The 24430-nt window shown below is 35.8% G+C and overlaps 1 protein-coding gene across 13 annotated transcripts in view; it reads left to right on the top strand.

Moving 5' to 3' along the window:
- Piezo (piezo type mechanosensitive ion channel component) overlaps positions 1–24430 on the top strand; it is a 127251-nt gene that overhangs the window by 27277 nt on the left and 75544 nt on the right. For 11 of the 13 annotated variants that reach the window (XR_014179356.1, XM_081987342.1, XM_081987350.1 and 8 more), the window contains 11 exons: positions 3177–3292; positions 3347–3743; positions 7159–7355; positions 7404–7552; positions 10774–11054; positions 11118–11431; positions 11497–11793; positions 17009–17210; positions 17264–17525; positions 22352–22537; positions 22592–22920. Coding sequence is in view for 12 of the 13 variants with exons in the window: in XM_081987342.1 (XP_081843468.1) it covers positions 3177–3292; positions 3347–3743; positions 7159–7355; positions 7404–7552; positions 10774–11054; positions 11118–11431; positions 11497–11793; positions 17009–17210; positions 17264–17525; positions 22352–22537; positions 22592–22920 (2730 nt within the window). In the remaining variant the exon portion in view is untranslated. The remainder of the gene's footprint in view (positions 1–3176; positions 3293–3346; positions 3744–7158; positions 7356–7403; positions 7553–10773; positions 11055–11117; positions 11432–11496; positions 11794–17008; positions 17211–17263; positions 17526–22351; positions 22538–22591; positions 22921–24430) is intronic. The other 2 variants (XM_081987347.1, XM_081987343.1) reach the window with 1 other exon arrangement.

The raw sequence follows: 24430 nt of genomic DNA, 5'->3' as shown, positions 1-24430 counted from the left end.
TATACCTAACTTTTCAAAATAATTACAATTTTTTCAAAAAAATTAGGGGAACCTTGTCAAAATCTACACTTTTTTAACATTAACGTATAAAAGATGAAAAAATGTATAGAAGGTAAAAGTTGTGGTAAAAATTTCAGACCTCTAACTTTAAAAGTTCCTGAGATATTGAGCAAAAACTACAAAAAACGAGAGTCAACTTTGACGCTCTCTAGCGGCTAAACGGGGCAACTTAGCCGAGCCCACTCGACGTCACGTGATAGCCCCATTTATTAGCTTTCTTTTGTTATACAGTGGTTTTATACGGGGTGTTTCAAATAAGCGAGTTATGGACGATTTTCTGGAAAAATGCACCAAAATTTAGTTTTTGAGCCTACTATACTAACGGCGACCATTTTGAATTTTGCTCAATCAAAGTGACTTTTTTAACTAATTTCAACCTGGGAAACACAAATCTGATCTCCATTTTGCCCTAACTGGTACCGTTTCGGAGATGCCCTTGAAATGATGAGTCAATTTTGACACTTTAGAGCGTGGTACCTTTGGAAAATGACATTTTGACCAATGACACTTTACCGTCATTTTTGTACTATTAACCTGAAGGTAATTAGGCAGTTGAGGTTAATTTTGAAACTTACAAATTTTCTGAAAAAAATCTGAAGGTAGCCCCTTGAAATTTCTTGACAATTCTAGACTTTAATTTTTCAAGGTCAAACGGTGCATGTTATCAAAAAAATGTATAGAAGGTAAAAGTTGCATCCCATCGACGTGCATTTGTGGAAAAAACAACTTACCTCTAACCCGAAACGTTCCTGAGATATTAAGCAAAAACAGCAAAAAACCAAAGTCAGCTTTGACACCCTCTAGCGGCTAAACGGGGCAACTCAGCCGTGCCCACTTAACCCCACGTGATAGCCCCATTTATTAGCCTTCTTTTGTTATACGGTGGTTTTATACAGGGTGTTTCAAATAAGCGAGTTATAACCTAACCTAACTGGTACCGTTTCGGAGATGCCCTTGAAATGATGTCAATTTTGACACTTTAGGGCGTGGCACCTTTGCAAAATGACATTTTGACCAATGACACTTTACCGTTATTTTTGTACTATTAACCTGAAGGTAATTAGGCAGTTGAGGTTAATTTTGAAACTTACAAATTTTCTGAAAAAAATCTGAAGGTAGCCCCTTGAAATTTCTTGACAATTCTAGACTTTAATTTTTCAAGGTCAAACGGTGCATGTTATCAAAAAAATGTATAGAAGGTAAAAGTTGCATCCCATCGACGTGCATTTGTGGAAAAAACAACTTACCGCTAACCCGGAACGTTCCTGAGATATTAAGCAAAAACTGTAAAAAACCAAAGTCAGCTTTGACACCCTCTAGCGGCTAAACGGGGCATCTCAGCCGAGCTTACTCAACGTCACGTGATAGCCCCATTCATCTGCTTTCTTTTGTTATACGGTGGTTTTATACGGGGTGTTTCAAATAAGCGAGTTATGGACGATTTTCTGGAAAAGTGCATCAAAATTTCGCTCAAATTGAAAATTTCTGCTTTCGAGAGGGGTGGTCAAAGTAAGACTGCTAGAGCGAAAACAATATCAAACATTTTATATAAAGTAGGCCTAGAATTTGACGTAGATTCGAAAAATCGAATAAAAAATTGGTCATCCCATTTGAAAAATTATTAGTTTGGTGTATTGCTGAAATTTGGAACACCCTGTATACTGATGGATTATCTAGGAATAGAGTAGACGCAAATATCTACAAGATTCATATTTGGTAATTTTTTGATAAATTACAAATTAAGCAACTTACGAGGATGTTAAAAATTCAATGAATCACCCTGTAAACTACTCCATTGTATTGTCAATAACTCGGTTATTTTGACAATTACAGGGTGGTTCACTATACCAATTTGTAGTCCTTGAAATTCTCTTTTAACCACCCTGTATAGCGTTTTAACCTAAAACGTCGAATAACTGAGTTATTTACTGTTAAAACTGAGTTGTTTGCTGTAAAGTTTGAATTTGATAGCTTTCACTTTGGCAGTCCATAACTCTGTTATTTTGACAGTTACGGGGTGGTTCAATATACCAATTTGTAGCTCTTGAAATTCTCTTTTGACCACCCTGTATAGCGTTTTAAGCTAAAATGTCGAATAACTGAGTTATTTACTGTTAAAACTGAGTTGTTTGCTGTAAAGTTTGAATTTGACAGCTTTCACTTTAGCAGCCCATAACTCTGTTATTTTGACAGTTATGGGGTGGTTCAATATACCAATTTGTAGCTCTTGAAATTCTTTTTTGACCACCCTGTATAGAGTTTTTACCTAAAATGTCGAATAACTGAGTTATTTACTGTTAAAACTGAGTTGTTTGCTGTAAAGTTTGAATTTGACAGCTTTCACTTTGACATGTTATAACTCTGTTATTTTGCCAGTTACGGGGTGGTTCAATATACCAATTTGTAGCCCTTGAAATTGTCTTTAGACCACCTTGTATAGCATATAAAATATATAATATATATAAAAAAGGTCTGTACAAATTCCTATAACATATTCCTAACATCAAAATAAGCCGACTTAAAGCAACTTACCTTTGTCTGAAATTGCTCCGTCTCCGAAATACAGGGTGGTACAGTTAAAAAATAAAAATCTATATTTTTTAAATTTATTGTGCATTTTGTAACGTATTACTTTCAAATCTGTTACTCAGTGTTTTTTTGAGATACTAATTTGGACACAATTTTATTGCGGCCGTTAGATGGCGCTTTACAATGCACTTCTGACGGTTTTAAGTGACCGTACATTTTTTCTCGGTGTAATTTTCTTATTTATTAAACATTTTAAAGCAAAAAAGGTAATCCTCCTAAGAACAGCTAATGTAAACCGTTATTTCGGTTTTTAGTGTTTGATACTGTACCGAAACACTGTCACCTAAAATTTGTTCAAATTGTAAGTGTCCAAATTTGGGTTTGGCATCTCGAAAAACCTCTGGCTACCAGATTTGAAAGTAATATGCTACAAAATGTCCAATAAATTAAAAAAATATAGAATACTTTTAAAAAGGTCAATACTTCAAGAGTTGAGGATAAGAGCAAATGTAAAGTTTCAGCTTAAAAGCTTAGAGAATTTAAAATGTGGCCACTTTAACAAGTTGATCAACTGGTATTTTGTTAAGGTAATCCAGAAGAGGAATACCAACCAACTTTAATCGAAAATCTGGTCTACTTCCTGGAGAATTTGCTACAACTCATTATTCGAGTGTCTTACTTGGGAACCAACATAATAATGATGGTAAGTAAAGTAACCGAGTCGACGGAACATCACTAAAAATGCATTCAAAATTAGGCATGGAGCATAACTTACATTAGCTGGATCACATTCGTCCTGCTCATATGGGCTAATGTGATTTGGCTTGTGCCGAACCAAAGGAAGAGTATGCTCCGTTCCAGTCCATTCCTGGTATTCTACGCGTGGTTCCTACTAATATCCGCCTATATTTATTCAATGAACCTAACCGAAAGCGAACTTCCATCCGTCGTAAGCGACATCAATTTGGCCCAAATTGGTTTCCTTAAAGTGACCGTATTGCCGTGCAATCCGTTATTTGTAAAATGCCTCTACACGTGCATGTTTTGGGTCACATTGAGGCAATATATGCAAGAGAGGCTGATCGAACGACAGTCTAGCGCTTTGGCTGATATGGTGGCACCCTTACAACTCACTGTAGGAGCAGCAACTTCAGGTAAAAATTGTTTCTTGTTATTGGTGGTAAAATTTCATTCTAGAGAGTGACAATGAAAATCTGTTAAAATTATTTCATTGTATCTTAAGTAATTTTTCCAAGAAAGTGTTTACTCTTACATTCCCACTATTTTTTTCATTTCTTGTGTTTTTGAGACAAACTCTGTATATAAAATGTCCCTCTTTCTAATGTCTGCTCTTATAGGTGGCTACTTTGTTTATTTCGCTCCCCTAATCCAGATTTCCTATGATTTTAGAGGATTAGAATTGTCTCTAAATAATTTTTCAATCCAAAGAACATAACCAACACTTATCAAACGGGTTTTTAAATTTAAAAAAAAAAAACTTTTTGAGGTAGGAATTTTGGAATTCATTCACTTTCATATTTAGAGCAAACATGCACAATCCCAACAATATATCCAAACAAAAAACGGTCACAATATGCTTATTACTCACTGGTTCAGCCGTCGGATGACACATAGTGCTAAACCTTGATTTTCCTTTACTTACGTTATTACGTCATTTTTTGACAGACGACATTTGGCTGTCAGTTACAGCTCTCAGTCTTTTGTTCTGTCCTAAACATGCTAAATTCAATCCCATGAGTACAAAACTGAAAATGAGTTTGACTTCACTGACTATCAGTGCATTTATGGCATTTGTAACGGTTGGTTGTCTGTTTCTGACTTAGTCTATTTGTAATCATGACAACCGTCAAAATTTGTTTTTTTTTTAAATTTTTAAAAGCCCATCGTAAGATGATCTTCAATCAATTGCCTTCTGTAGCCTTAGTTAGCCAATATCTCGATAACGATAACATTTAGAGAGAAACTGTCTGTATTAAGCGACAAAATCAACAAACAGCATTAGTTAACAGGTTTGTCGAGCGAAAATCCATTGTTGCCACTGATGTAGATGTGGCAACACTGGAATTTTGTTTTAAACATGTATCATTTTTGATTTCCTTGATACAGCACCTAGCATTCTTCGTTGGCCACCCTGTAGTTAATGACGTTTGACAAAATTGTCCAGTGACGTTATTAAAAATATTTAATAATTTTAGTATTATCTATAAGACATTTTGGTGTTTAAGTAAATTCAATTAAGTAAAATTCAGATAACTTACCAAACACGAATCACTATACAGGGTGGTCCAGTTTTAAGTGTCAATAATTCACCATTTGATAGCTAATCAAAAAATAAGTTGACTTGCATTATGTCATTTTTCTGAAAAACGTTTCCTAAGGAAGATACAGTCCTCCAAATTTCAATTTAAAAAATCGTTTTATAGTTTAAAACTGAACATCCAAGACTTGTGAAAGTCCAAATTTGTACCGAATAGTCTAAAAACTTTTTTACTACTAGGAATGGTCTTATGATTCGCTTTCTCAGACTGCCATCCTGGTTGAGTGTCTGAAACTGGCATTCAAGAACTAAAAAAAGTCCGGAAATCAAGACAAAGATTGTATTGTGCATGAAACTCATTTTTTACTACTAAAAATAATATAAAAGTTGACTTTTAATGCTAGAACTGACTTTACTAGGACTAAAGAAAGTCCAAAAGTATATTTTCAAGACTTTAATTGGTGTACAACTCAATTTTCTGGACTGGACAACAAGTCTAGAAGTAAATTAAATTTTCGGACTATTTTATTTCTAAAAATTAGTTCTCAAGACGTATTATTGTAGCATTTGGTACCAACATTTTTTACTTTTATTACTGAAGAAACTTGATATTTGGAAATAGTCTTAAACTCGATTTTTCAGTCTTAAAAAGCACTAAAAACAGTCAGAATTTCTTAGAGATGCTACAATTTATTGCACCTATGTAGTGTAGAAGTCAATTTAATAGTGAAGAAGCTTGATATAACATTTTCAAGACTATGGTCAGTGGACACACTGGCTTTTAGGCCTGATAAGTCAAAAACTTTGTAAAGATAGTCTTGAAACTCGATTTGAGGCACTGAAAACAGCCTTAAAACACTAAAAACAGTCTAGTTTATTAAGAAATACCCGAATTTTTAGCACTGAGGTGTCTAGAAGTCGATTTAATAGTGACAAAGCTTCGAATGCCATTTTATGTCTATGAAGAATGTAAAAATTGTTTTTTAAGTTTGCTAGGACAGTAACTTGGTGAAGATAGTCTTAAAACTCGATTTTCCAAGCTGAAAGCAGTTTTGAAGCACTAAAAATAGTCAAAGTAAAAAGCACGAAAAGTTAGTTTTCAAGACAATTTTCATGAATCTAATGTCAATGTCCTGCATCTAAGACTATTTTCAAGACTAAAATATTGAAATTTGTCTTCAAATTATGAAACCTTACTTCAAATGCAAATTTTAAGCTTCTAATGTCACTTTTCATTAGTTCAGTTACATTTTGGGGTTCAAGTCAATTTTTAAGGTTTAAATGTATGAATTTGTAGTAACAAATTCTTGAAATAGTAGTTTTTTTGTCTACAAGTCAATTTTCAGTATTAAAGTCTCTCGATTTGCATGAAAACTGGTTACAAACACAATTTTTAAGCTTCTGAAATGTTTATCTTTTCTAATTCAATTTTCAAAACTAAAGTCTTTTAGTTTGTCTGGAAACTATGAAAACTGGCTACAATAATATTTTTTAAACTTCTTAAGTGAATTTTCCGTTTCCAAGACAGTTTTTAAGTTGGGTTGGGTTAGTTTTGGATATTTGACCGTAATAACGTGTAATAAAGTGCTTGTTCCAAATTTGATCAATATAGCTCCAACGGTCCGACAGTTAAGACAAAAAAAATGATTTTTTAAACAGAAATTTGAAGGACTGTGTTTTCCTTAAGAACCACTTTTCAGGAAAATGACATAATGAATGTCAACTTATTTTTTAATTGGCTATGGATTGGTCAATTATTGACATTTAAAACTGGACCACCCTGTATAAAATTAACATAAAACATAACCTACAATTGAGTTCCCCTCCACGGTTGACGTTTGGTTAAAATTGATATTAACGTCTGACTCAACTCACTAGAAACAGAAGAGAGATAGGGAGATAGGCATGTCCCTTTGTACGTCACAGATATATGGTGTGACGTAGGTACAAGAGAAAATTCACTTATTTTGTGCCACATGATTTTGCCTGTATTTTCCTTTGGGGAAGCGTTTTTTAGGAAAATGATATGTCAAGTTATGGTAGCTTATTGACATTTTAAACTAGACTACCCTGTACTACGTCAAATTTAATTTAATATTATCCTGAACAGTCTGCTACTATTTTCTTTTTTATTTGATCATATTAACAATTAATTAGCTGATTTTGAATTCAGTTTTTTTGTATATTTTGTCACTCTCAACTAAGTTTGTTGTTAATCTCTTAGCACCACATTAAGATAAAAGGTGTTTTAGTTATTGAAATTGTATTTCATATCGCAATTAATATTCTAGGAATTAGTGGCGAACCAAAGAAAAAAGAGACAAAAATCATGGATATAGTGGGCGCTCACCTAAAGAAATTCTTAACAAAGTTCTGGATTTGGGTGGTAGCGGCCACATTATTTGCAGTGGCCATTACAGGACAACGTATGACCGGTTTTAGAATAGTCTACATGGCCTTGTTTTTGATATTTATTTTATCGTTCCAGGTAAGTTTCGTTGATTTTTTTCGATTCGAGTCAATAACGTTTTTCTAGTTGTCGTTCACTTTGTGGAGAAAAATGATGTTTGGATTCTGGTTGGTGGTGATCATATTTTCGATGTTAGTTTTGATTCTAACTTACACGTATCAGTTTGATAATTTTCCGCAATATTGGACGGAGTACCTGCATGTAGCTACGGAACAGTACGAAACTATCTGCTTTTTAAGTAAACTGCACGTCAAAAAGAATGGGACAGCGACATTTTTCCTTTTTTTTCTTCAAATTGATTGACTCGGTTTTAATAATTTTTTTGACTTTTAAAAGATCCGACGGATCCGAGTATACAGGGTGTGACTGAGGTGTAGTCAAAAAATGAAAAATTCAGTCTAACGCCATTCTCCCACCAAAAATGTTTGTGTTTCAAAATAACTTTAATCGAGTCTTCTGAACGATATCTCTAGACGTCATCGCCAGTTTGGTGATTAAGGTTTACCATATTTATTGCAAAATTTAAAAAATGGGGTTACTTTTAATTTTCTTGTTAATTTTTGAAATAGTTAGAAGGTGCAATCTTAGAAATTTTAGTTTTTAATTTTTCAACATCAAACGGTGTCCAAATAGCGGATTTTCACTAAACTGGACGTTTGGAACACTTGGGACACCTTCACTAACGCAAACGTTTATTTTTACTCTTTTTGTTTTAAATTTAACCATTCTCTAAGATTCTTTTTTTGGAAGCAAAGTGGAATAAGCAAACGTACATTTCAATTTACCCATTTTAGTTGAACAATTAGAAACCGCGTTTTAGAAGGTGGGTTAAAAAATCATATAAGTACAAAATAAAATATGACATATTACTTTGACAATTTTCACGTTAATGACCACTACTTATACGGTAATGTGACAACTGTCAAAACAATTGTAAAATTTGCTGAAAAACCAGTCTTGTTTAGAATATCGCAAGGAAACTGTTTTAAATTGCAATTTAGTCCAATTCTGGGTATAGATTGACAGTCTTGGCGTTAATGACAGTTGTCACGTGATGCTCGACCCGCACTTACTTATACGGTCATGTGACAATTGTAAAACTGCTGAAAAATCAGTCTTGATTAGAATATTGCAAGGAAACGGTTTTAAACTGCAATTTTGACTAATTCTGGGTATAGATTGACAGTGTTGACGTTAATGACAGTTGTCACGTGATGCTCGACCCGCACTTACTTACACGGTCATGTGACAACTGTCAAAATAATTGTAAAACTGCTGAAAAATCAGTCTTGATTAGAATATTGCAAGGAAACTGTTTTAAACTGCAATTTTGACTAATTCTGGGTATAGATTGACAGTGTTGACGTTAATGACAGTTGTCACGTGATGCTCGACCCGCACTTACTTACACGGTCATGTGACAACTGTCAAAACAATTGTAAAACTGCTGAAAAATCAGTCTTGTTTCGAATATTGCAAGCAAACTGTTTTAAACTGAAATTTTAACCAATTCTGGGTATAGATTGACAGTGTTGATGTCAATGACAGTTGTCACGTGATGCTCGACCCGCACTTACTTATACGGTCATGTGACAACTGTCAAAACAATTGTAAAACTGCTGAAAAATCAGTCTTGATTAGAATATTGCAAGGAAACTGTTTTAAACTGCAATTTTGACTAATTCTGGGTATAGATTGACAGTGTTGACGTTAATGACAGTTGTCACGTGATGCTCGACCCGCACTTACTTATGCGGTCATGTGACAACTGTCAAAACAATTGTGAAACTGCTGGAAAACCAGTCTTGTTTCGAATATTGCAAGCAAACTGTTTTAAACTGAAATTTTAACCAATTCTGGGTATAGATTGACAGTGTTGATGTCAATGACAGTTGTCACGTGATGCTCGACCCGCACTTACTTATACGGTCATGTGACAACTGTCAAAACAATTGTAAAACTGCTGAAAAATCAGTCTTGATTAGAATATTGCAAGGAAACTGTTTTAAACTGCAATTTTGACTAATTCTGGGTATAGATTGACAGTGTTGACGTTAATGACAGTTGTCACGTGATGCTCGACCCGCACTTACTTATGCGGTCATGTGACAACTGTCAAAACAATTGTGAAACTGCTGGAAAACCAGTCTTGTTTAGAATATCGCAAGGAAACTGTTTTAAACTGCAATTTTGACCAATTCTGCGTATAGATTGACAGTGTTGATGTTGATGACAGTGGTCACATGACACTTGACCTGCACTTACTTAGACAGTCATGTGACAACTGTCAAAACAATTGTGAAACTGCTGGAAAACCAGTCTTGTTTTGTATATTGCAAGGAAACTGTTTTAAACTGAAATTTTGACCAATTCTGGGTATCGATTGACAGTGTTGACGTTAATGACAGTTGTCACGTGATGCTCGACCCGAACTTACTTATACCGTTATGTGACAGCTGTCAAAACAGTTGTGAAACGGCTAAAAAACTAGTCTTGTTTCGAATATTACAAGCAAACTATTTTAAACTGCAATTTTGACCAATTCTGGGTATAGGTTGACAGTGTTAACGTCAAAATAATTGTGAAAAAGCTGAATAACCAGTCTTAATATTGGACACTCCAATAAAATGTCAAATACAGCTGATTGAAACTTTTGGAAGGGCAAACACGGCCATTAAAACGCACTTTCTTATGAACAGATAGAGTTTTAGCTTAAATTTAGGGATTTTCTAAAGACTTTCAGTTGTTATTTCATAAAAGGCCCGCCAAATTCATAAGAAAGTGTGTTTTAATGGCCTTCCAAGTTTCAATCAGTTTTCTACCGGTCAAAATGGTAAAATAAAAGTGTAATTTTGCTTATCTTGGATAATTTTTCTTCTTTAACAAGTACCATTATTTTCTATAAAAATTACTGAACACGCTTTATAAACATAAATCAGAGCCAATGATTATGTTACTTTGAAACCTAGGGCATATTTCAACAGTTCAGAAAAACAAACGAATGAAAAAACATAACATACACACTCTGATAAAGAAGTCAAAGAAGAGCCAAAGAACGAGCATTTGAAAGAGAAAAAGCCATAGAGGAGGCAGGCAAATCGCAATGTGTGAAGTTTTCTGCTATAATTGGGTAGTTTTAAGTGTAACCTTGTTAATCCCACCCTTTTTCCACAAAAGATCTAAAGAAATTGTTAAATTAAAAACGAGATAAGTAAAAGTAACTCCATTTTGGAAGTTTAGCAATGCATTTTGTAAACGGTCTTTAATCACCAAACGTATTCACCACAAGACTCGATTAAGGTGATTTTGAAATACAAAAGTCATCAGAAGGAGTAAGAAAATACCTTTTAATAGCCAGAAAATTGTTGAAATCGACTTCGTTCCATTCTTTTTGACGAGCAGTTTATTAGTTTGTAGTAATACGTTGAATTTTTAGGCAACTAGATATAGGTTTGGAGAAATTTGAAACCAAACAACTGTTTGTTCGTCTAGTAACTCCAACGTTCTTTGTTATCATTACCGTGGTGCAGCTACACTATTTCCACAACGATTTTATGATTTTGTCGGATCCAAAAAACACAAGCATTTTAAATGAAGGGGAAGAGGATGATGAGGATTTGAACGAAAGTTCAATGCAAGGTGGCGCTGTTGTGGATAAAAGCGACAAAGACGATCCTTCATCTTCTGGTTATAGATTTGAATTAAGCGAATTTGACAGTGAGTTCTCCATCTACAAGTTATTATTGAAATCTCTCTATTTTACGTGTTTTTTTTTTTCAGATATAACATTTAAGGAAGTAGTAGAAAAATGGGCAACTAGACTACACAAATTCCTGAATTTGCTCTTTTTATTCCTGGAAATTCATATGGCTAGAGTGGTTTTATTTTTCGCTATGTTACTTTGCGTCTACGATAAATGCGCTCTGTATTTCATTTTGGTGTTGATGATTCCAGCGTCATTCACCTTAGGCCGACCTGTACAAATATTTACAATCTACTCAAGTTCCATCTTGGTGTCTTTGTTTTTACTAGCCAGGATGTTGTATCAAATCAAGTATATTAATCCGGATATATGGAATGTAACGTGTAAAGCGGTGAGTTTTTTGGTTTTTTGCTCTTCTTTCCAATCATAAATGTTAGTATAACTGACATTTTTTAGGTTGGTAGCAACAATACGGAAATAGCCAACAATATGCACTGGTTAGGGTTTGACAAAACAGAACAAGTAGATCGTTCGGTACCCAGCCTGGTCAAATGGAATATCATTTACATACTGATTGTCACTCTTTATTCGGTTATTATTGTGCGACAGTACAATTACCGAATAGCGAGAGGAAAACCGACAACTCGAGCATTTTTCATGTTTCCCAAAATTACGAGGGCGCACGCCGACAAGAGTTTGAAACACATGCTAAAGTATTTAGCCAATTTCGCTTATTACAAATTTGGCGTTGAGGTAAGTTTTTTCTTAAATTGGCTAGTGTCTATTAAGCCGACGTGGAGAAAATTACAACTTTTCGTTGGTTTTACCGGGTACAGGGCAAACAGTTTGAGATAGAGAAAAAGTAAGATAAATGGTGGTCCAATCAGATTTGGTCTGTCTTCATTGATTTCGGATATACAGAGGAAAGTTCACAAAAAACTGTAAACGGCTTGTCACTGTCTGCAGTTCAAACTTTGCAACCACTTTTTTCACTGACTGTACTAATTTCTGTAGTGATTTTTCAGGTTATTGTATAGGAAATTTAATAAGAATTCCAAAATGTTCCAAAAGAAGTCATTTTTTCAATCCACGTGGCTTTTATAGGCGATTTTGACCCTGACTGTCCCTTCAAACTGTGTTTCTGAGTTTCTGGCAGTTTAAACTTTGACACCGCTTTTGTCACTGACTGTATCAAATTTTGTAGTGATTGTTCGGGTTATTGGACAGGAAATTTAATGAGGATTCCAAAAATGTGCCTAAAGCAGTGATTTTTTCACTCCAAGTGGTTTTTACAAGCGATTTTGTCCCTGCCTGTCCTTTCAAACTGTGTTTCTGGCAGTTCAAACTTTGACACAGCTTTACACACTGACTGTACCAAATTCTGTGGTAGTTTTCAGGTTATTAGATAGGAAATTTAATGAGGATTCCAAAAATGTGCCTAAAGCAGTCATTTTCTCATTCCAAGTGGGTTTTACAGGCGATTTTGTCCCTGCCTGTCCTTTCAAACTGTGTTTCTGGTAATTCAAATTTTGACACCGCTTTTCTCACTGACTGTACCAAATTCTGTGGTAGTTTTCAGGTTATTAGATAGGAAATTTAATGAGAATTCCAGAAATGTGCCAAAAGCAGTCATTTTTTCACTCCAAGTGGGTTTTACAAGCGATTTTGTCCCTGCCTGTCCTTTCAAACTGTGTTTTTGGCAGTTCAAACTTTGACACAGCTTTATTCACTGACTGTACCAAATTCTGTGGTAGTTTTCAGGTTATTAGATAGGAAATTTAATGAGAATTCCAGAAATGTGCCAAAAGCAGTCATTTTTTCACTCCAAGTGGGTTTTACAAGCGATTTTGTCCCTGCCTGTCCTATCAAACTGTGTTTCTGGCAGTACAAACTTTGACACTGCTTTTCTCACTGACTGTACCAAATTCTGTAGTGGTTTCGGGTTATTGTACAAGAAATTTAATGAGGATTCCAAAAATGTGCCTAAAGCAATCATTTTCTCATTCCAAGTGGGTTTTACAGGCGATTTTGTCCCTGCCTGTCCTTTCAAACTGTGTTTCTGGCAGTTCAAACTTTGACACGGCTTTTTTCATTGACTGTACCAAATTCTGGAGTGATTTTTTAGGTTATTGAATAGGAAATTTAATGAGGATTTCAAAAATGTCCTTAAATCAGTCATTTTCTAACTCCAGGTGGGTTTTATAGGCGATTCTGTCCCTGACTGTTCTTTCAAACTGTGTTTCTGGCAGTTCAAACTTTGATACCGCTTTTCTCACTGACTGTATCAAATTCTGTAGTGATTTTTCAGGTTATTGTACAAGAAATTTAATGAGGATTCCAAAAATGTGCCAAAAGCAGTCATTTTTTCACTACAAGTAGGTTTTCCGGCAATTTTGTCCCTCCCTGTCCTTTCAAACTGTGTTTCCGGCAGTTCAAATTTTGACACAGCTTTATTCAATGACTGTACCAAATTCTGTAGTGCTTTTTTAGCTTATTGGATAGGAAATTTAATGAGGATTCCAAAAATGTACCTAAAGCAGTCATTTTCTCACTCCGAGTGGGTTTGACAGGCGATTTTGTCCCTGCCTGTCTTTTCAAACTGTGTTTTTGGCAGTTCAAACTTTGACACCGCTTTTCTCACTGACTGTACCAAATTCTTTAGTGGTTTTCAGGTTATTAGATAGGAAACTTAATGAGAATTCCAGAAATATGCCAAAATCAGTGATTTTTTCACTCCAAGTGGGTTTTACAAGCGATTTTGTCCCTGCCTGTCCTATCAAACTGTGTTTCTGGCAGTTCAAACTTTGACACAGCTTTTCTCACTGACTGTACCAAATTTTGTAGTGTTTTTCAGGTTATTAGATAGGAAACTTAATGAGAATTCCAGAAATGTGCCAAAAGCAGTAATTTTTCAACTCCAAGTGGGTTTTACAGGCGATTTTGACCCTGCCTGCCCTTTCAAACTGTGTTTCTGGTAATTCAAATTTTGACACCGCTTTTCTCACTGACTGTACCAAATTCTGTAGTGATTTTTCAGGTTGTTGGATAGGAAATTTAATGAGAATTCAAAAAATGTGCCAAAATCAGTCATTTTTTCACTCCAATTGGCTTTTACAAGCGATTTTGTCCCTGCCTGTCTTTTCAAACTGTGTTTCTGGCAGTTCAAACTTTGACACCGCTTTTCTCACTGACTGTACCAAATTCTTTAGTGGTTTTCAGGTTGTTAGATAGGAAACTTAATGAGAATTCCAGAAATGTGCCTAAAGCAGTAATTTTTCCACTCCAAGTGGGTTTTACGGGCGATTTTGTCCCTGCCTGTCCTTTCAAACTGTGGTTATGGCAGTTCAAACTTTTAAACAGCTTTTCTCACTGACTGTACCAAATTCTGTAGTGATTTTTTAGGTTATTGGATAGGAAATTTAATGAGAATTCCAAAAATGTGCCAAAAACAGTCATTTTCTCACTCCAAGTGAGTTTTACAGGCGATTTTCTCCCTGACTGTTCTTGCAAACTGTGTTTCTATCAGTCCAAACTAGGACACTGCTTTTCTCACTGACTGTACCAAATTTTGTAGTGTTTTTCACGTTATTGGATAGGAAATTTAATGAGGTTTTCAAAAACGTGTTTAAAGCAGTCATTTTCTCACTCCAAGCGGGTTTGACAAGCAGTCTGTCCTTTCAAACTGTGTTTCTGAGTTTCTGGCAGTTTAAACTTTGGCATGGCTTTTCTCACTGACTGTATCAAATTTTGTAGTGATTGTTCAGGTTATTGGACAGGAAATTTAATGAGGATTCCTAAATGTGCCTAAAGCTGTGATTTTTTCACTCCAAGTGGGTTTTACAGGCGATTTTGTCCCTGTCTGTCCTTTCAAACTGTGTTTCTGTCAGTTCAAACTTTGACACAGCTTTATTCACTGACTGTACCAAATTCTGTAGTGTTTTTTCAGGTTATTGGATAGTAAACTTAAAGAGAATTCCAAAAATGTGCCAAAAGCAGTCATTTTCTCACTCCAAGTGAGTTTTACAGGCGATTTTCTCCCTGACTGTTCTTGCAAACTGTGTTTCTATCAGTCCAAACTAGGACACTGCTTTTCTCACTGACTGTACCAGATTTCGTAGTGTTTTTCACGTTATTGGATAGGAAATTTAATGAGGTTTCCAAAAACGTGTTTAAAGCAGTAATTTTCTCACTCCAAGCGGGTTTGACAAGCAGCTGTGTCTCTTGTGCTCAAAATCAGGGCTTAGAAAAGTTTTCTTGCAGTATTCGATCCTTCAAAACGTATTTCTGACATTTTTGACAGTCTATGAAGGCTATAAGCCTGGATAACTTTTGTATTTCAGTTTTGACCGGCCGTGAAAGCCTTCATAGTCTGATAAAACGCCTCTACGGGGAGGATATATCTAGACTGATTTGACAGCTGGAGTGCCTACGTAAAAAGTAGGCTCAATATTTGAACTCACTGGCTTTTCTACTTAGATACCGTGACACCAAGACCACCCCAAAGTTTCTTAGGATTAAAAGAACTTTCCAATCCAACCACGCTAAGAGAATCTACGATCGGACCGAACAAGCTCTTTTACATGAAAGAATACAAGACACTCGCCGGGACTTGGCACGTAATGACCATAAACTTCTGGATATCAACTTACATCTGGCGAACGAATCACATTGGAGCGACTGGGAAAAAGTAGACCGTTTAACACACGAACGCAGGAGTATAACTAAAAAAGAAGCTCTGACACAACATAACCGGCAACCGGATTTATTAAAAGCACCACCTGAAGACAGACAACGTAAAACTATTGTCAATCTTACTCAAAAGGAACTGTCTGCTGACGAACAGTGTGTTTTGAGCAAATATTTGCGATAGTACCTGCAAAGCTCCCGGTAGAGGAAATCATTGCAAATGTGGAGAGTGGAATACGGTCGTTGCCAATACATACCGCAGAGCACATAAGAGCAGAAACGTCAAGCCCCCGAAAAGCAATCTAACTTTTGGAGAAAGAACAGCTCTTAAAACACTCAATCAAGACAGAGAGATCCTCGTTTTACCTGCTGATAAAGGAAACGCAACAGTGATCATATCAACAACTGACTACGGAAGATGGATCCCATAACCTACAAGAAGTTGCCACGTCATCCAACAGGTCGAATATTTAGAACCACAAGGAAGAAATTCCATTGGACCACGGCTTATAAGCCCGGATAACTTTTGTATTTCATTTTTGACAGTGGTCACGTGACTGCCTGGCTAAATTATCCTGCAAAAACTACGTCCCTAATGTCGTAACTGTCAAAATTTGTCCAAAATTTGCAACAAGTACATCACAAGGATTTTTACGTAAATTCCATTAGGGTAGTCCCTTTTTGTCTACGATTTTCAACTTTGTTGACGTAACTCACTTGTTCTCTTATGGAACACCCTATATATTATTGGTTCATCGGATATGGCTCTTTTTACGCTGATTCCAATGATATACAGTGTGTCCCAAATTGGTTCCGGTAACCGTAAGAGCTACAGAGTCGATTAAATGGGGAAAGTTTTAGAGAATTTGAAACCATTGCTTATAAAGAAAGTTTTGAAGACATTATTAGGACACTTTTTACGTAGAACACGATGACGTAATTAGAAAAAATCTATCGTCATTGGTTTCCGAGGTACAGATGATAACTTTGTAAATTCTTTTGAAGACCAAAAATTGGAAAATCCCCAAACTGAAACACCCTATATATTCGTCAACAACGAAATTAAAAACTGTAAGCAAAAAGCTATTGCACCAAAGGAATCAATGTAAAAAATCTATAAGAGTTTACAGTTTTTGGTTAATTTGTAAATGATACCTGAGCAAAGAATCGAATATGGCCAACTTTGCAAAATCCTCGGTATATCTGAAACAAACGACGACAGCCTAATATACCACCCTGTATGTACTTACAGTTGTTTCAATACGAATGTGGTTGTTTTTAGATTAGTTTTATGGCAACTGTTGCAGTTATAGCGATCCGAATGGACTTGTACGCTATATTTTACGCCCTTTGGTTGGTTGCCTTATTCCCCTTAAAAAGGAGGATTCTGTCAAACGTGTGGATATTTTACTTATTATTCACTGCCATTTTCTTGCCAATTCAATACTTTATGGCCGTAGGTCTACCACCAACGCTTTGCATAGGTAAGTCTAAACTAGAAGAATTCTAAATGTATTTACTTTATGGTTTCTGAAAGATTATCCTTGGAACCACAACCCAACGTACGTCAGACTACAAGAATGGGCGTTTATGATGAACGACAAATATCCACCCAACCCTAAGCGATTGATTTGGGATTTTATACTTTTATTCTTTCTGTCGCGGCAATGGGTGGTGTTCAGGATAGAGAAAAGATACGCCGGTCAAAATTACGCCGGCGGCAGTAATGAGAGTATTATCCATTTGGCAGAGGATAAAAACTTTGAAAATCCCGTTCCTGATTTTATTACTTACTGCAGGTGAGTGTGCTTTTAAGATTTTTTGTACATTACTTCAAACTTATTGCTTATACGGTTGTTACAAATTCAATGTACTGTTACACTTTACTGGGTTCTTTTTGATAAGTGAGATTTTGAATTAGCTCAACAAACTTTATTTACTAATTACAGAACAAGGGAAATTCTATATGTATAGTGACCCCCCCGTTTTAATATATAGGAGGTTTATTCCTTAATCCTTTTCAAAATTTGCTAAAACTATATGTTGGTGCCTCTAAAAGCAAAATCAAAGGTTCTCATCAAAAGTTATTTCAATTACATATTGTATTACGACTTAAATTAGGTATTCCACTGTTTCTGAGGGTGCTAAATTTGATTATCTACTCAGTTTTAAGCCAGCTTATAAAGATATGCGCAATTAAATTATTCGGTGCCATACATGATTGCAATTTGTCATCTTCTTGGAGGATGGAATTTAGCTCATTTCTCATTGCAAGTGAGAAATAATTTCCCCCTGTATATCTGTCTCCGTTGACAATTGGTCTGAGGTAAGTTGCGCTAAGTCGAATTATTTTGATCCCAGAAAGCCGCCATTAAATTATTTACCATTACTTATGGGACACCCTGTATAAACATACCTTCCTTCTCTGGATATAAGGCTCACTGTGGAAACAGTCCAAGTGCTTTGGCTACACTGTGGATAAAAAAAACTCTGATGCAATATCTTTTGCTTCACTTTTCTCACAGCAGCCAAAAGGATAAAAAGATCTCGGTGATCTCGTTCAGGTTCAAAAAACGATATTAAAGCAGCAGCTGCTGGCTTTGTTTCCTAAAGCCATGTTCATTAACATAACCACAACTCAGTCTTAAACACCACAAGAATAAGTAATATTATTGTGTCCACAGGGTGGCCTAATTTGCTTGTTTTTATATGGAAACTGTCAGAACGGGCCAATATTCTTTGGCTGGGAAGGCTTCAGATAGATGGGTCAAGCAAGACTACTGGTTTTTACCCTCCCATCGCTGTAGACCATAAGGATAGGTCTGGAAGAGGAAGTTGCTACAAGTCCAGGAATTTTCCCTTTCGGGAAGTTAGCAGAGTTGCATCGGCGTTCTCTGTCCTGGGAAAAGGATGTCCACGATGACAGAGGGACTCTTCTTGTCCTCCATTCGTCTGGTGGTCCTGGCAAACTATAGGATGTCCAAACAGATGGCTTTCGTGCGTCTGTTTTTGCATCCTAAAGTTTTGGGGAGTTAGGGTCTGGTGAGTGGGGGATGGTTTTCCCCCTTTTGCGTAGGCAAAGCGGGGGAAATTGCCAGGAGTGCAGCCCGAGCCCAGTTAGCACCGGGATAACTGCGGAAAGGTTCTACCCAGATTTTGAGAATAAAATTCTCGCCACCTGGGGCGAGGTCTGGCTGGTTCATCCTGAATTGTCGTCTATCTGAAACAGAAAGCAAAAACTGATTAATAATTACCCGTTATCCAATAACTGGTATCGGGGGAGTTTGTGGGGTGTTTCTAGCTCCGGGTCGTAGTTCACTGCTTCTCGCAGTAACTGATTTTCGCTGCTTTCCGCATTTTGGAATATCTTCACTGCGCTCTGCTTGATCCTTTCCGTTGCGGTAGTGAACTTCAAATCTCGCTGGATGTCCACGTTTCTGACGTACCATGGGACGTCCACCGCTGTCCTGAGCGCAATGTTTTCCACAGCTTGGAGTTTCTTGGGAGGCATAGGTCAGGTGCGGTTGAAGAACCGACTTGATGAGCGTCACTTTGTTCCGAAGTGCCAGCTTCGATGTCCTGCTTGTCATCGGGTACAGCTTTGCTCTGGTCGCTTTGGCTTTCTGTCTGGGCGTATTCTATGTGGCTTCCCCATGTGAGTTTCTTGTCCATCTTGACCCCCAGGTACGTCACTCGATGTCCATGTCTTTTAACCTGACGTTGCCTTCTATCCTCATCTTTGGTCTTCTTTTGAAGCCTATGGCCTGCGTTTTCTCCGAGTTTAGGTCGATCTTCCATTTGTTGCACCATTTCTCCAATGCTGTGGTCTCCTCTTGCTCCTGTGATTCAGATTTTTTGGCCACCCTGTACGTAATTTTGAAGATAGAATTTTTTGCTTAACACCACTGGAAAGAGCATCTCGAAAATGGTTAATTTGAGTGGTTTAACCTCCCTGAACTCCCAAAATTAATCGAGTTACAGGGTCCTCAAATTTCAGACCACAATTTCAACTGATTTGAAAAGTTGTTGCATCAAACCAGTTTTGGCTAAATAACTCAGAAACGGTGAAAGTTACAACAAATTTGAAAGAGAGCAAAAATGTTCGTAAAGAACTGCTAAACTCATTTTTATCATTTTTACGATTAAAATGAATTTCAGAATTTCAGAGAAGTTTCGTTTTCAATTCACGTCCTAGAATATGAATAATAGTTGTCACGATCAGGCCAGTCTCATAATTGGTTAAATTTGCTGTTCAATTAACCCCTAATCTTGCCATGTTACATTAGGAAAAATTGCTTGATAGAATTTATATACAGTGTGTTCAAAAAGTATGGAATAAATTCAATTAAAATTCAGGAATTTTCAGAAAAATACTCGGACGAGTATGTTATTATTTTTAAACGCGCATTTTTTGATGAAAATGTTTGATATACAGGGTGTCCCAAAAATGAGATATGACCTTCGAGTATTTTCAGATGAGATTTTTTTTGCAATTTTGGTTTCTACGTAAAGTTCTGGGTATTTTTCATGTAGATATTTGGCTGTTTTTGAGAAAATAACGGTTGAAGTTGAAAATATAAAATGTTTTATTGAAAACAATGCTCAATAATAATAAAAAATTAAATAATAAAAATTATTTTTTACTTTATTATTAAATTAAATTCCTAATTTGAGCGAAATTCTCGTGAATTTATTCCAAAATTTTTCCATAACTTACATATTTGACAGTTGGCGACCAAAAGTGATTGAAGTGAAAAGATAGCTCTTCCAAAAACATGCACGGCCAATCGGTTGCATCGTTTGGCCGCTAGAGGGCGTCAAAGTCAAGCTTTACAAACCTTCAAAGTGATTTAACCACTTTTGCTTTAACCTAAAATAATTCAGTTATTTGTACAGTTACGACAAAAGGTCACTGAAAGTAAAATATATTCCAGACCAAAGGCTGTTTAACGGTATATTCAAAAAAGTCATTGGCGTGATATTTTGACCGCTAGAGGGCGTGAAATTCAAGCTTTTTGACAATTTTGACCATTTTTTTTACACAGTTTTTGAGATATTTACCGGAAACTAAAAATTGTTTTTCACTTTTTTGGGTCACCCTGTATTCAGCCGCTAATCTGAGACCCTGAGTATCACCCTGACATCTAATTTGCCCCAACTGTCAAGGTTTTTGGGCATGACCTAGAAATTATGTCAATTTTAACGGTTTTCATTGCGTGGCACCCTTAAAAAATTACATTTTTCAAATGACACTTTACGTCATTTTTGTATCATTAACCTGAAGGAATTTAAACATTGGATATTTATTTTAAACGTTAAAAAAAATGTCTCTTAATAAATTCAAAAGTAAAACCACCTTTCAAATTTTTTGACAACTTTCGGTTTTAATTTTTCATGGACAAATGGTGCCTAGTACCAAAAAAGGGCATTGAAGGTGAAAGTTGTATTCCCTCAACGTTTGTGGTAAACATTTCAGACCTCGAACTTTAAGAGTTCCTGAGATATTTAGCAAAAACTACATAAAAGCGAGGTTAATTTTGACGCCCTGTAGCGGCCGAACCGGGAAACTTAGCCGTGTTTCCTCAACGTCACGTGAGAGCACTATTCATTAGCTTTCTTTGGTTATATGGCTCCTATATACAGGATGATTCAAATAAGCGAGTTATTAACGATTTTCTGGATAAGTGCACGAAAATTTTGCTCAAATCAAGAATTTCTGTTTGATTTGAGAGGCGGCAAATCAAGACTGCTAAGTGGAGAAGTGTAAGGAAAAATCAAATAAAAAATAGGTCATCCCATTTAAGAAATTATAAGTTTGGTTTCTTGCTCAAATTTGGGACACCCTGTATACTAATGCGCTTTACCAGCGCTTTAACATATATATGTTATACGAAAAATACCCAGAAATTTACGTAGAATCCATAAATGCAAAAAAAATAAAGGTTCTCATTTGTAAATGTCAACTGGAATTTCGTCTCAACTCAATTTTGGGACACCCTGGGTATCTAAATTTTTTAGTTAGAACATAATTTTCTGAAGTTTAATCGAATTTATTCCATACTTTATGGACATACACTGTATAATTGTACGATATTGTTTTCAAATTAGAAAAGAGTTGTTTAATGATTATTTTGATGTAGTTCATAGGTTGCATCGACATAGATGGTTTTAAACAAAGTCCAATTTAGCCGAAATGGCACGTGGTGTTATTGTAAAAAGATCCCATTGCACTTCTATTCGGACATTTGAGCTGGAGCTGAGTTTGACCGGAAATTTGAGCAAAATTTGATCTGTACTCAAACTCTGGTGGATAAAATAGAGAAATTGCTAAAACCAGTCAAATTTGAATTACAATATTGTACTTAAATCAGACCAAGTAAATTGACCTTGTTTTACAGAAAAAGTTAAATGTTTTACACAAAAACAACCTAAATTTATTATTACCAACGTATGTATAGAACCTATTGATTACTTCTGAGTGATTCAGAACGTAATTGACGACGACATCAACCATACCAAAATAGTTTGAATTTTTACAAAAACAATTAAGTATTTTTCGTTTTCAACTATAAAACAACGTGATTTGAAGAAAAAATGTTTATAACTTATTTTGTGTTATTTTCAGATCGTACCTAGATATAGCCAAGAGATGTATACTGTGCAGTTTATTCTACATAACATTGGCTGTGGTCTTTTTGGCGGGAACCAACCGGACTAATCTATTTTCAGTCGGTTACCTTATAGGAGCTTTTATATTTCTATGGGAAGGCTCCGATTTATATCTAAGACCGATCAGAGAAATTATCAAAAAGTACAGTAAATTTATATAGCAGCCCAAACAAGTCATATAATGGTTGTTTTCTAGATGGAATTGGTTGATAGGCTACAACGTGACTGTCATTTTGATTAAAGCGTGTCTGCAGCTCGTCGGTTGCGTATTTGTGTACAGCTACGAGGGAGAATGTCATTGGTTAATGCTGTTTGGCATTGGTTGCGTAAGGAAATTCGGCAATATCGAAGAAATTGCCATGTTACCTACGACCAGCCAGTGCAAGGTGCCAAGGGAATACTTGGGACTGTTTTGGGATGGAGTTTGTTTCGGATTGTTGATAATGCAGAGAAGATTGTTCAAGAGTTATAATTTCTTCCACTTGATCAATGATACTAAAGCCACCACAATTCTTGCTTCACGAGGTTAGTTTTATTTTAATTTAGTTAACTGGTTGTAAGGGGTATCAGCGAACTTGTGCTCGGTTTTTGTAAAAGGAACGATGGAGCAGTTGTTTCTGAGCTACAGGGTGATTTGAAAATTTGCAACTAAACTGAAAATCACCTTTTCAAATTCGTCCGTTTTACGAGCCTCACCGTGGGGATCTCGGTTAAAAAAAACCGAAATGTTAGAAATCAGTTTTTATTTTTTTACTAATTTATTTGATAAGATAACTGAAAACAAAGACACTTTACACCATTGTCACTTTTCATTCTCTACAACTTGACAATATCAACGACGTTTCGGAAAATCTGATTTTTCTTATGGGCGCCGTAATGGATTTTTTCATATTTGAATAAAGCCTATTTTTCTGATTACGATGATGTATCATATGTTAGGGTTCAGGCTTGGAATTTCGTAAAAATCACGAAAATTATGTTTTTGCAGAGCGCCTTGAAAATGACATCTCAAACAATCGTCGATCGGTGAAATGACACTACCCACGTGATTCTACTGCCATTTGCAAAGGAATGATCGTGTAACAAACTCTCAGATGTCAAAGCATTCTTTGTGAAGATACAATTTGTGATGTTTTAGTTCAACTGTAAGTAAAAATTCCGTGACGTCATTTAACAGTGTGACATGGGTGGTCACGTGAAGAAGTGACTTCACCGACAATTGTTGAGCTGTCATTTTCAAGGGACCCTTTAATATTAAAACATAATTTTCGTTATTTTCAATAAACTGCCAATTTGCACCGTATTAAACGACACATCACAGTAATCAGAAAAAATAATTTGGCGCCTATAAGAAAAATCAAAGTTGATGATGGTAACTAAAAAACGAAACGTCGGAATTGAAATTTGATATGGTCATCTTGTAGAGGAGGAAAAGTGGCAAAAATTAGTAAAAAATAAAACAAATTTAAGATTAATTTCATGCGGGAAAGCGTCTTTTCCGCCCTTTAACTGCTTGCCCATACGACGCAAAGCGGAGTCGCGTGCGGTAAACACACGCTTTCCGAACTTGTTAGCTAAATAGGGACTTTTAAAACAAATTTGTGCTTTGACAAAGTTTTCAAGGAATATCTCCCTTAGGAGGCCCTTGAGGGCTAAAGTGCCCTAATCCAATTTTGTTAAGGATGAAATTTCCTTCAACTTTCTCCTCGTACACTTTTCTGATATTTTTCAAATAACCGTGTAACGCCTGGTTAAACTTGGTTTGATGTTTTCGGAAATATTTCCCTGGGGTCATTTAGGACAAAATTGCTCTAATGCAATCTGGTAAAGGGTGAAATTCCCTACAACTTTCCTCTTATACACTTTTTTGAACATCTAAGATTACCAGAAGCCTCTAAATAGCACAGAAACTCTCTTAAAACTCTCAGAAGCTTCTACAAGTGTCCTAAACTTTCCAAGAATGATCTAAAACTGTCAGAGTCCTTTACAAATGTCCTTAACCTTTCAAAAATGTTCTAAATTTGCCAGACGCCTC

Source organism: Ips typographus, linkage group LG9, assembly GCF_016097725.1.
Source record: "Ips typographus isolate SLU linkage group LG9, UJ_Ityp_2.0, whole genome shotgun sequence".
NCBI lineage: Eukaryota > Metazoa > Arthropoda > Insecta > Coleoptera > Curculionidae > Ips > Ips typographus.
The sequence above is the reverse complement of the archived record's forward strand: the minus strand, read 5'-3'. Positions and strand labels throughout refer to the sequence as shown.